The sequence below is a fragment of the Gavialis gangeticus genome, unplaced genomic scaffold (genome assembly GCF_001723915.1).
Source record: "Gavialis gangeticus isolate Ggan-Ray unplaced genomic scaffold, GavGan_comp1, whole genome shotgun sequence".
Classification (NCBI taxonomy): Eukaryota; Metazoa; Chordata; order Crocodylia; family Gavialidae; genus Gavialis; species Gavialis gangeticus.
In genome coordinates this window covers 128,319,358-128,332,247 of record NW_017729032.1, presented here as the reverse complement: position 1 = coordinate 128,332,247, position 12,890 = coordinate 128,319,358, and the positions used below count along the sequence as shown (strand labels likewise).

Sequence of the window (12,890 nt, the reverse complement as noted above, 5' to 3'; positions counted from 1 at the left end):
TTTGGCTTCTCCACCACCTGATCTAAAAAGTTATCCCCAACACAATCTAGAAATGTTGTGTTACCCTCCCAACACATGTTGCTGTACAAGCAAAAATATGTCACAATAATTGAAGACCACCATGAAGACCAGATCCTACAATTTGGAATCTTTGGTTAGTTTAAAAGAAGCCTTAAGGAGGGGAGAATGGCAAGCCTCTGACCTTGACCCAGAGACTTTCAAAATGCCTACCTTCTGCTTTGTACTTCATCTCAGAGAAACACAAGCTACTTTTTTCCCCCCTGCCTATTCTTCCTGAACAACTTATACCAGTCTATGATGGTATTCCATTCATGTGAACTGTCCCACCAACTCTCACTTATCCCAGTTGCATCCTACTTCCCTGAATGTACTAGGATCTCCAAGTCTTTCTGTTTATCCCACAGGCTTCTTGCATTAGTGCACAATGTCTCCATTAACTAACACACTTTCCTCTTCCTGTGCATTGCATTCTGACTTGCCAAACCTATTTTTGGCTACTCCTTTCCATCTCACTTCTCCCAAAGATTTTTGTTCCCTACTTCTCTTTGTTGAATTTCCCCCTCTAGCCCTAAAGAGATGATCACATCCTTTCATGTAATTAACATCAGTTTTGTGTAGTGATATAAATTACACTAGGATCAGGACTGGACATATAGATTAGGTACAAACGTTACACTTATACCAGTAAAAGTGATCTGAAACTAGTCTATACCAGTAACAAAACATAAGTTCAGCATACATAAACTGGTTAAAAAATGGTGTGCCCTAATCTAAGATAGACCTGGATCAATGTGGTATCAGGATTAATCCATTTAGGTTAGACTGGTCTATCAAACTTCTACACCAGATCCCCTACTGACTCAAGTTAGATCACTGTCTTCTGGCATCCTGGCATATTCGTGGTTCCTTGCTAACTTCTCCCTGGCAGGGAAGTGCACTAGCAGCCAGCCTGTGCTCAGCTGCTCCAGCCAAGTGCCTAGCCAGCCCCACCCCTGGGCTCTCACAGAGCTGAGACAGCACAGCCCAGACAGGAAAGGGTTGCTTGACTATACCTGCCAGCCTGGTCCTGCTCTCTGGAGTTGCACCCACTTGTGGAGGCCTTGGGATCCCTGGGTGGCTGTTCAGGAGCCCCCCTCCCCTCCCATTCACCACCAAAAGGCGAACATGTTTCTGTTAGCTACCCATGTAACTGGGGCACTTAAAGTAAAGTGAGTAACTTGGATCACTTGTGCCTCAGGCTTTCTGGACACCTGTACTGCACCATAGAGTTACCCCAGAAGAGTTACATCCAGTAACATACATCTTAGGAGTTGGGTGGCAGATAATAGCCTTTTAATTTGTACCAAATAGCTGCTGCAGATAGACTAAATCAAGACCAGTGTAACTTGCACTAGTAGTGTTTTAGGTCTAATTCTTTCAGTGGCAGTTTTTAAACAGAGTGGGGAAACATTACCATTGTTTAGGAGTTTGTCATCTGTCTTCTCTATACAATGCTGATTACTACAGTATGAACATGTCATCTCTCCAGGCCCTTGGTATGTTTCTCTTTCTCCCAGTATGCACACATATGCACATTTAGATATGCTTCACTGCCTGGAGTGCTCTGCTTCTTGGTTACTGCATCTCTTCTGGGAAAGGAAAGTGCCTCAGGACTGCTCTTCTCCAGGCTTATGTTCAACCTTTATGCTGATATGACATTTCCACTTACCACAAGCAGCTATTTGCTAGTTTATCTCTTTGTTTTCCAATGCATGAATACAAAGAAGTCAGTTTTACAATTCCAAATAATAAAATTTATATAAAAGCCATTGTACTGGTGTACTACATATTTCAGAACAATTTTACTACACTTATTTACTAGTGTACTTACCTGTACAGATCTCTTCAGTCTCATCATCTATGCATTCTCTGTCATCACATTCACAAAATTTACCATAGATCAGACCAGTCCCTTCAGAATTTTCACACTTACATCTGCCACATTGACATGTGCCTGTAAATATTTAAAACAACACCATATATAATCATGGCTTATAGAAAAAGAACACTATTTTGCTGGTTTGTTTTGCTTTTTAAGGGTCCATCACTTTTGTTCTGACAAGTTGAAACCTCAAGATAATTCAGCCAGAAAACAAAGGCCAGTCCATCTAAAGTTTTAATAATATCATTTAAGTGATTCATCCAAAAAAAACCAATGAAGAACCATAAAAAAGTAATAAAAAAAGAAAAGAAAGAAAGAAATCCCTAGATCCATGTAAAATTCAAAACCAATATCTTTGGTCTATCTCCATCCTCTATAGATGATAAACTATTCAATATCCCTGCCTACACCCAGATAATCCAGAGATATTATGGATTCCACAAATACAAATATAATTTTGGGAGATATTTCTTAATCCCAGTGAAAGAAAAAGGCTAAATTTGACTAATTACTTTTCTACAACATTTCTTTGGCTATGAGGGAAGTTGTGTTTTAATACAGCTTGCAGGAATTGTTTGCCACCTGTATAAGGGCTTATTTTTCCCTTCAGATATATACTATCTCCAAACTCTGGATTAGCAAATATATTTGAAGAACAGATGGCTACATACAATTTATCAACTTGATATATCTGAACTCTGCTCCCTTCAACATGTAGGTTTCTAGAGCCTTATATTTTCCGTTTGTGGAAGTTGTCTCAGAAGGAGGTATGGTTCCACTGTAAGTGGAGAAATTTAGTTCAGTGCATATTATTTCTATAATATATCAATATAGCTTGACAAATAATACAAAACATTATCTGAAAGGGTTTAAACAACAAAACCAAGAATGGCATGGAATGAGCACATTTCCCAGTCATCACATTAATGATTCTGTTCATATAGAATCATAGAAAATAAGGGTTTAGAGGAACCCCAGGAGGTCATCTAGTCCAACCCCCTGCTCAAAGCAGGACCATTCCCAACTAGATCATCCCAGCCAAGGCTTTGTCTAGCCAGGTCTTGAAAACCTCCAAGGATGGAAAGTTCACAACCTCTTTAGGTAACCTCTTCCCATGTTTTACTACCCTTCTAGTTTCATAAATGTTGGGGGCTGGAAGGGACCTTACAAGATCATTGGGTCCAGCCCCCCTGCACGTGGAAAGCTTTTCCAAATATCTAACCTCAAGTTCCCTTGTTGCAATGTGAGACTATTGCTCCTTGTTCTGTTAACTGCCACTACTGAGAACAGTCTAGCTCTGTCCTCTTTGGAACCACCCTTCAGGTAACTGAGGGCTGCTATTAAATCCCCTCTCAGTCTTGTCTTCCCCAAACTAAATAAACCTGGTTTCCTCAGCCTCTCCTCGCAAGTTATGTGCCCCAGCTCCCTGCCACTGGACTCTTTTCAATTTGTCCACATCTTTTCTGTAGTGGAGGTCCCAAAGCTGGACACAGTACTCCAGATGTGGCCTCACCAGTGCTGAATAGAGAGGAATGATCACTTCCCTTGATCTGTTTGCAACACTCATGCCAATTAGCCTTCTTGGAAACAAGGGCACACTGTTGGCTCATATTCAGCTTACTGTCCACTGTAACCCCCAGGTTCTTTTCTGCAGAGCTGCTGGCCAGCCAGTCAGTTCCCAGGATGTACCAGTGCATGGGATTATTCTGTGCTAAGTGAAAGACTTTGCACTTGTCCTTATTGAACCTCATGAGATTTCTTTTAGTCCAATCTTCCAATTTGTCTAGGTCTTTCTAAATACTAAACCTTACCCTTCAGCTACTCCCCACCAGCTTGGTGTCATCTGCAAACTTGCTGAGGGTGCACTCTATGCCAGTGTTTCTCAACCTTTTAAGTAGCAAGTACCTCCTAACTTCTGAAAATTTTAATAAGTATACCAACACTCAATTTTCCAGGGGTTTTTACATTGCAGACTAATGTGTGCCAGATATTGGGAGAGGGGCTGTGTATATAAGGCTGTGATATGATCTGGTGTGGGTAGAATTGCCACCTTTTACCCCAGGGGTGCACAACTCAAATATGTACCTGGGCTAGAGGTGATGTTGGCCAAAGCTAGGAGGGCTAAACCCAGTGCTGCACAAAATGTGGCACGCCAAATTATTACTAGGGAATTTAAAGCACCACACAGTGCGCGGCACACCAAAATTTTTGCCATAGTTTTGAGAGGGGAAAGGGGCGAGAGAGAGAGGAAAAGAGGGTGAAAGGGAGAGAGAGTGTTGGGGTACCCTCATAACCCCTGCCTGTGTCCCGCGTACCCCAAGGGCCACACGTACCACAGGCTGAAAAACTATGCTCTATGACATCTTCCAGGTCACTGATGAAGATACTGAACAAAACTGGCCCCAGGACTGAACCCTGGGGCACTCCACTTGATACTGGCTGCCAACTAAACATCAAGCCATTGACTACTACCTTCTGAGCCCAATGATCCAGCCAGTTTTCTATCCAATTTACAGTCCATTCATCTAATCCATACTTCTTTAGGTTGCCTGAGAGAATGTTGTGAGAAACTGCATCAAAAGCCTTGCTAAAGTCAAGATATACCACATCTACTGGTCTCTCTGCATCTGCAGAGCCAGTCATCTCATCACAGAAGGCAATCAGGCTGGTGAAGCATGACTTGCCTTTGGTGAATCCATGCTGACTGTTCCTAATCACCTTCATCTCCTCCAAGTACTTAGAAATGGATTCCTCAAGGACTTGCTACATGATTTTTCCAGTGACTGAGGTAAGGCTGATTGGCTTGTAGTTGCCTGCATCCCCTTTTTTCCATTTCTTACATATGGGTACTATATTTGCCTTTTTCCAATGATCCAGGACATCTCCCAATTACCATGAGTTTTCAAAGATGATCACCACTGGCTCTGCAACCACATCAGCCAACTTCCTCAGCCTCATGGACTTGTACATGTCCAGTTTTACTAAATAGTCCCTAACCTTTTCTTTTGCCACAATTGGCTGCTCACCCCCACCCCAAATTCTGCTGCCAGGGGCAGTAATTTGGGAGCTGACCTTGCCTGTGAAGACTGAGGTGAAAAAGGCATTGAGTCCTTCAGCCTTTTCTGCATCCTCTGTCACTAGCATAGGTGATGCATACAGGGAGCTCGGGGGGGCACATGCATTGGTGGCCATTGCTGGGTTCTGTGGGTGGTTGCCACGCTCACCACACACCCCCACCTACCACTAACACCAATGCCGGGGTCTGCGGGTGATCCCTGTTCACTGCTCACCATCACGCCCCTGCCATTGACACTGCTGCAAGAATTCCCTGCTAAGCCAAGCTGGTCTTCTGCCATACTTGCTAATCTTTCTGCACATCAGGATGGTTTGTTTCTTCAGTCTCAGTAAGGTTTCTTTAAAGTCCTTTGTTTTAGCCCTTTCCCATAATGTCAGCCTATCTCTTCTATTTAAATTGTAAGCTCTTGGGCAAGAACTGTAAAATTTAGTATAGGAAATTGTATGTGCCTATACATTTTATCACAATAAATGTAATTACATTGTTGAGCTAGAAGCCACAGTTTCCCCTCGGCAGGTCAGCATAGTAAAGTTATGAGATGAACTTTTCACCTCATGTTAAGAGGTGACCTATGTAGGGATGCATATGACAAGCAACAGCAGAGATGGCATGAGAAATGTTACAGTCACCTTGTAAAGTGAGGTGAGTGCTGATTGGTGAAGAATATTGAATGACAGATAGACGAGAGGAGATCATACTTGAGGAGAGGTACATGTGACAGGATGAGCAAAGATTAGGGGTGGTCAATACCTCATCTGAGTGGTGGATTTGAATGAGACTTGAGTGACTGAGTAAGTCTGAACCTTGTGTGTGTCAGAGTGGGTGTGGACCGGGGCGGTCAATCCCCTGTGTGTGTGTGGTGTCTCAGATGAGGGCCTGGGAGGCCAATATCCCTTGAGTGTGTGCTGAGAGAGGGTTGTGTGCCTGTCAGCAGTGGTGTCTGAGAGACAGAAAGTTGCTCTCTAGCACCATTGACAGGAGTTCTCATGTTTCTTCTGCTCCGTGGTTTGTTGTTCATGGAGCAGGGTAATATTGGATTATTGTTGTGTCTATTGTACCTCATTTGTTAATTAATTGTCTTTCTTGTTGTTGTACAGTAGAGTTGTCTACCCCTTTTTCTTGTGTCACTTGTTTTATTACTAATTAATTGTTATTGACCGCTGGGTAGAGCTGGGCTGTTGACTTAGGTTGCTGAGAGCAGCCCACCCACTTCCCTTTTAATTTTACTGTGTGCTAATTAGAGTAATTGCTTGTTTAACAACATATGTATATATTCATTCAGAGGTTATATAGGAGTTTCCTTCAATTGTGTTCATTCCCCTTGTGTGTTCACTTTACAAGAAAATTTCAGAGTATGACTTTCAGAGTGGGAAAAAAATATTATCCAAGGCAGCAGATTTAAGTGGATATTAGATGATACTATCAGAATTTTTTTTTTACTATCAGAGTTGAAATTATTTACTGACAGTGGAAACACACATGCAACATGCAACAAACAACTCCAATCTAAACACCTTGAATTGCAAAGCTTGTACAAGAACTTAATTACAAATAAGTTATAGACCTGGAACTATTTACTGAAATTACTTGGCTCAATAAATTGAATAACAACAGTTTCAAAAGCCCTGCAATTTATCCATTAACAATTTACAAGTAGAAAAGGAGATAATGTATTTAGTGAAAGTTATATACCAGGGTTGTTGAATCCCCAGCCTGTGAGCCAAATATGGCCCACAACCCCTTGTCGTCCAGCCCATCAGGCTCCCGGCAGGTCCAGAAATTTGTCAGTGGGGAAACAGTACCACTGCTCCCTGAATGCCAAAACTCTGGATTCATGGGGAGCCCTGGGATCTGTGTGCTGGATCTGGTTCAGGTACCCAATCCCAGAGTGCAGGGCCAAGCAGGGATAGCACCAGATCCCAGAGCCCAACCTTAGTGTGGGGGAACTCATGGGGCTGATGCCACCCCACCCCCAGGGCCCAATCCCTGTGCATAGGCATAGGACGGGTCAATGCTGGGCCCCCAAGGCCCTATCCTGGAGTGTGGAGACAGAAGGGGGCAGGAACAGCCCCCCAGTACCCAATCTTTGTTGTGGGGAGGGACAGGAGAGGAAGGCACCAGGCCAGCAGGACTCAATCCCAGTGTGTGAGGCAGGGAACCACAGAGCCTGATTCTGGCATGCAAGGCTCAGTCCACCCCACAGACCAGCCCTTGCCACTCACCTGGCCTGCTGAGCCAAGAGATTAAATCTCACTGGTATATACAGTTGCATGTGTGCAAACTAACTCTGGTGTATCCACATGGCCAGCTAGAGTCTTATCATCATTCTAAGCCTCTTTAGGAAAAAAGAAACATGTATTTCCGCTTCAAATATTAACCTTAGCATCTGAGAGAGAAGCAGGAAAGGTAAACTCTCCGAACGAAAGACTTTGTGTCTATCTATAAAAGTACTTAAATCATTGAATGTTTGTACATGTACTTCAATTACAGTTACCTGTATGATGTCTAGGTGTTCTAATAAATAATTAGCAGTAGTGGGACAAAAAACATAGCTAATGCTTAGACAGAGCTTGATCAGCTAATGAGAAAGATTTTGCAACATGGTTCCCTGCAACAGCAAGGGGAATGGATTTAATAACCTACAAGTTCCCTGCCGGTCCTATATTACTAATTCAAATATGTTGCCCCACCATATTTGAATTGGAAACAATGGCTGTAGTCCAGTAGCCAATTTCACTTGACACAATATAGCTTGACAACAAAATAAGACTATAAAACTAGAATATCCCTGTCCCAAGCCTCAGAAATACTCCAGACTCTTCTACTATCCTGGCTACTCCAAATGTTTGTTCATCTAGTTGGGCTTTTCCCTAGTTGATCCCCAGTGATCAACAGACCTAGGTTATTTCCAGCCAAAAAATGAAACCAGAAAATTCAGAAGGAAAGAAAGCATAATGGACCCTTTGAGCCCTTTAAAAAATTCAAGTTCTGCTGATCAACACTAAATGTGATTTGAGTTGAAAGCCAGTTCTTTATACTTTAAAAACAATGTATAAAGACTTAAATTCCAACTAGCAAGAAGTACAGATTCACTGCAGATCCTAGATAATGTCAGAGAGATCTGCTCCTGCCTAAAATTTGTACATTTGTTACTTGTTATTTGTGTGTGAGGATGCCAAAAATGAGAAACACAAATATTCCATAAAAACTATACTACTATGGACATGCACGGGCCCAAGTGTAATTAAAGTACCAACAACGTTGGTACGTTGCCCTGAAGAGCAAGCCATATGAAGAAAGCCTGACAGATATGGGACTGGTCAACCTAGAAAAGAAGACTTTGGGGGGAATGGTTATAAAGTCCTAGAAGATGGTTTCAGTCTAAATAGAAGGAATAACTTTTCATGGTTCATGTGACCAGACTCTGGAATAGACTGCAATCGGGGGTGGTGCAGTTACCTACCCTGGAGATATTCAAAAGGAGACTGGACACACACCTTGCTGGAGTTATTTGACCCCAGCAGTCTTTCCTGCCCAGAGCAGTGGGGCTGGACCTGCTGATCTCGCAAGGTCCCTGCCAGCCCTAAACTTCTGTGAATGTGTTACCAGAAATGTGGATTCAGTAATACCTCCTACTGCCAGATTGCTACCACTTTTTGGAAAAGGTAACAGAATTTGGTCTTAGATCCTTGTTGTATAGAGGTCTAATAACTTTTCTAAGTTATGCAATTAGATCTTCAAAAAAATACAGATACACCTTCCTCCATTGTTGTTACACTTGGGTAATTCCCACTGAGGTTAGCTTAAAATGCAGAACTGAATGAAGGGGGAGAAAAGTGCTGTAGGGAATCAGAATGTCAAGGTTCTGGGACAGAGGTACCCAACTAAAATAACGCAAATGTTTTGTGACAGCAAATTTGAATCATGATTGTAAAAGCTTCTGTATACATTTCCTAAAGGAACGTTTGCAGATGACTCCTCTGCATCTTACCAAAACAATAACAACAAAAATCCAAGCCCCTCTCAATGTTAATATTGCTACCATATCCTTTTGAAGAATAAAACATCTGGCACAGCTGGAGTCTTCATCAGTCTCAAATAGCTATAGATAAGCCAGAGCACTAAAGCAAGCATTTTGAGTACTCTCTAGAGGTAATTTAAAATTCATAAAATCTTTTCATATAAATCCTTTTAAAAAAGTTTAATCCAGCACTGCATATCATGTGCATATCATTACATTATTTTCACTGAATTTTCTGGAGGAAGAAAGCATTCAGAACAGCTGGAATCCATGTCAATTTCAAAAGAAAGATTCAGCCTGCTGACTTATTTTTCACTGCATTGTCTGAATTTCATTACACACACAATATGCTCAGGAATAGACTTGCAGAAAAAAATTAGTATTTCTTTATAAATACATTTCCTTTGCAATCTCATAAACTGTATTCTGCAGAGTTTTAATTAAAACATGTGAAATGTCATGGTGATCTACAAGTTAATACAGAGAGAACTTCTTAATCCAACCAAAAACAAATTATTTACCTGCATTAGAGCACACGATATCTTGAGAATTCTTGCACATTTCATTGCTTTTCTTCCTTGTAACATTGCATGTAGTTGGGTACTGACAAGCTTCACCATACCAGCCTTCATCACATTTGCACTTCCCACAGTCACACTTCCCATGGCCTAGGAAATTAAGGAAACAGTGTCAAGTTCAGTTATCATTCTAATTTTCTTTATAGCTTTTAAGAGAGTTATAACTGCACGAAAAGAAAGTTCAAGTGGACATCACTAAGACATTTTACTGAAGTTAAGTTAGTACAGTAACAAGTAACATGATTTTTTAAAGGCTTGCATTACCTTTGAAGAGAGATCTGACATTAGGGGCCTTTAGCCTACATCAGTGTTTCTCAACCTATGGGTTGCAACACAAAAGTGGGTCACAAGAATCTATGAAAAGGTCACAAGCAAACTTTAAAAATGGCTCAAACTTTAAAAATGGATTCTCCTTTAAAGGAGAAAAATGTGGGAAACCGTGGCTTTTCCCTTGCAGGCTGGCAGAGCTCCAGCCTACAAGGGTCTGCTTGGGAATCCCCTACCCCACACACTGGGGGCTGGGGTGTGGGGGCTGAGGGCAGTGGGTCTGGAGTGAGGGGCACTGGGTTGGGACCTGCCAGTTGGAACTGGCAAATGTGCTCCCAGTCAGCCAGGCAGCAGGGCATGGGAGATTGTTTCCTACCCCTGGGAGCTGCCTGCTGCCAGGGTGGGCTCTGCCACCAGAGCCTGGGCAGAGACAACCAAATAAGGATCTCCCAGCCCCACAATCATGGAGCAGGAGCTGGGAGCTATTCTGTCCTATCCCCAACAACAGGAAAAAGCCAAGAGCCCCACTGCCACCATGGAAAACTGGCTATGGGCTTTGTAGCCACTGTGTTAGAATCCAGGGGGACTGTGAAGACATTATACAGGTTCATGGATCATGTTCAGAGTCAGAACTAGATAAAGAGTTCAATAAGACAACATCTGCCTAAGTGGTTTGATGAGATCTGGATCCAAGGGGATGTCTGATGCTACAACCTCAGTTGGCTATTACATGAGGTTCAATAAGGACAAGTGCAAAGTCCTGCACTTAGGATGGAACAATCCCAGGCACCAGTACAGGCTGGGGACTGACTAGATAAGCAGCACTTCTTTGGAAAAGTACATAGGGGTTGCAGTGGATGATAACCTGAAGATAAGCCAACAGCGTGCCCTTGCTGCAAAGACGACTAATGGCATACAGGGAAGAATTGGTGGGGGCTGTAGAAGTGGACGGTAAATTGAGCATCAGTGACCACAAAATGATTGAGTTCAGGATCCTGACAAAAGGAAGAAAGGAGAGCAGCAGAGTATGGACCCTGGAGTTCAGACACCCAGACTATGACTCCCTTAGGGAACTGATGATCAGGATGGCCTGGGAGGCTAGTTTAAGAAGGAAAGAAGTCCAGGATAGGTGGTTGTCTTTTAAAGAAACCTTACTGAAGGCACAGGAACAAACCATCCTGATGTGCAGGAAGAATATCAGATGTGGCAAGCGACTAGCTTGGCTTAGGAGAGAATTCTTTAGTGAGCTTAAACACAAAAAGAAAGCTTACAAGAAGTGGAAGCTTGGACAAACAGCTTGGGAGGTTTATATGACTGTTGATCGGGCATGCAGGGATGAAGTCAAGAAGGCCAAAGCACAATTGGAGTTGTAGCTGGAAAGGAATATGAAGGGTAACAAGAAGGGCTTCTACAAGTATGTTAGCAACAAGAGAAAGGTCAAGGAAAGTGTGGGTCCCTTACTGAATGAGGGAGGCAACCTAGTGGCAGATGAGCAAGAAAGACTGAAGTACTCAATACCCTTTTTACCTCAGTCTTCAAGGAAAGGTCAGCTCCCAGACTACTGCACTGCATAACATAGTTTGGGGAGAAGGTGTAGCCCTTAGCGGTGAAAGAACAGGTTAGGGACTATTTAGAAAAGATGGATGTGTAAAAGTCCATGGAGCCAGATGCAATGCACCTGAGGGTGCTAAGGGAGTTTGCTGATGTGACTGCAGAGCCACTGGCCATTATCTTTGAAAACTCATGGCAATTGTGGGAGGTCCTGAATGACTGGAAAAAGGCAAATAGAGTGCCCAAGTGCCATGTTTAAGAAAGGGAAGAAGGAGGATCCAGGGAACAACAGACCAGTCAGCCTCACCTAAGTCCCCAGAAAAATCATGCAGAAGGTCCTCAAAGAATCCATTTCTTAAGCACTTGGAGAAGAAGGTGATTAGGAACAGTCTGCATGGATTTACCAAGGGCAAGCCATGTCTAACCAACCTGGTTGCCTTCTGTAATGATAACTGGCTCTGTGGATGTAAGCAAGCAGTGGATATAATATACCTTGACCTTATTAAGGCTTCTGATACCATTTCACACAGCATTTTTCCAAGCAAGCTGAGGAAGTATTGGTTGGATGAATGGACTGTAAGTTAGATAGAAAAGCTGGCTGGATTGTCGGGCTCAACAGGTAGTAATCAATGGCTCAATGTCTAGCTGACAGCCAGTATCAAGTGGAGTGCCCCAGGGGTTGGTTCTGTTCAATATCTTAATTAATAATCGGGAAGATGGGATGGATTCTACCCTCAGCAGGTTTATGGATGACACCAAGCTGTACAGACTGTACAGGCAAGACAGAGCAGGGAAAAGAGGAGGAAGGGAGCGTAGCGCTATACATCAAAGAGCAATACACATCCTCAATGATCAGGATGGGGTCAGATGAAAGGCAAAATTAGGCGCTCTGGGTAAGAATGCAAGGGGGCATGGGGAAAGGGATTTGATAGTGGGTGTCTACTACTGACTGCCTCACCAGGGGGATGAGCTGGACCTGGAATTCTCAGGTCAGCTCACAGAGGCAGTAAAGTCAAGGGATGTGGTTGTCATGGGTGACCTAAACTACCCAGACATGCTGGGAGGAACAGTCAGCCAGGTGTGACCACTCATTTCATAGATTTCATAGACATTAGGGCTGGAAGGGACCTCAGAAGATCATCGAGTCCAGCCCCCTGCCCAAAGGGCAGGAAGTCAGCTGGGGTCATAGGATCCCAGCAAGATAAGCATCCAATTTGTTCTTGAAGGTGTTCAGTGTAGGTGCTTGAACCACCTCCGATGGCAGGCTGTTCCAGACCTTGGGGGCTCAGACAGTAAAGAAGTTCTTCCTTATGTCCAGCCTGAATCGGTCACAGTGGTGTTTGTGATTGTTTGATCTTGTCATCCCTTGGGGCGCTCTGGTGAACAGACGTTCCCCCGGATCCTGATGAGCAGCCCTGATAAACTTATAGGTGGCCACCAGGTCCCCCCGAGCCT

At 43.2% G+C, this 12,890-nt stretch overlaps 1 protein-coding gene across 1 annotated transcript in view; it reads right to left on the bottom strand.

Moving 5' to 3' along the window:
• The window catches only part of ITGBL1 (integrin subunit beta like 1), a 391,746-nt gene that overhangs the window by 199,527 nt on the left and 179,329 nt on the right, over window positions 1–12,890 (bottom strand). Inside the window, exons 3-4 of the mRNA XM_019525130.1 lie at window positions 9,561–9,707; window positions 1,892–2,014 (exon numbers count right to left, since the gene is read on the bottom strand). Of these exons, the coding sequence (XP_019380675.1) occupies window positions 1,892–2,014; window positions 9,561–9,707 (270 nt within the window). The remainder of the gene's footprint in view (window positions 1–1,891; window positions 2,015–9,560; window positions 9,708–12,890) is intronic.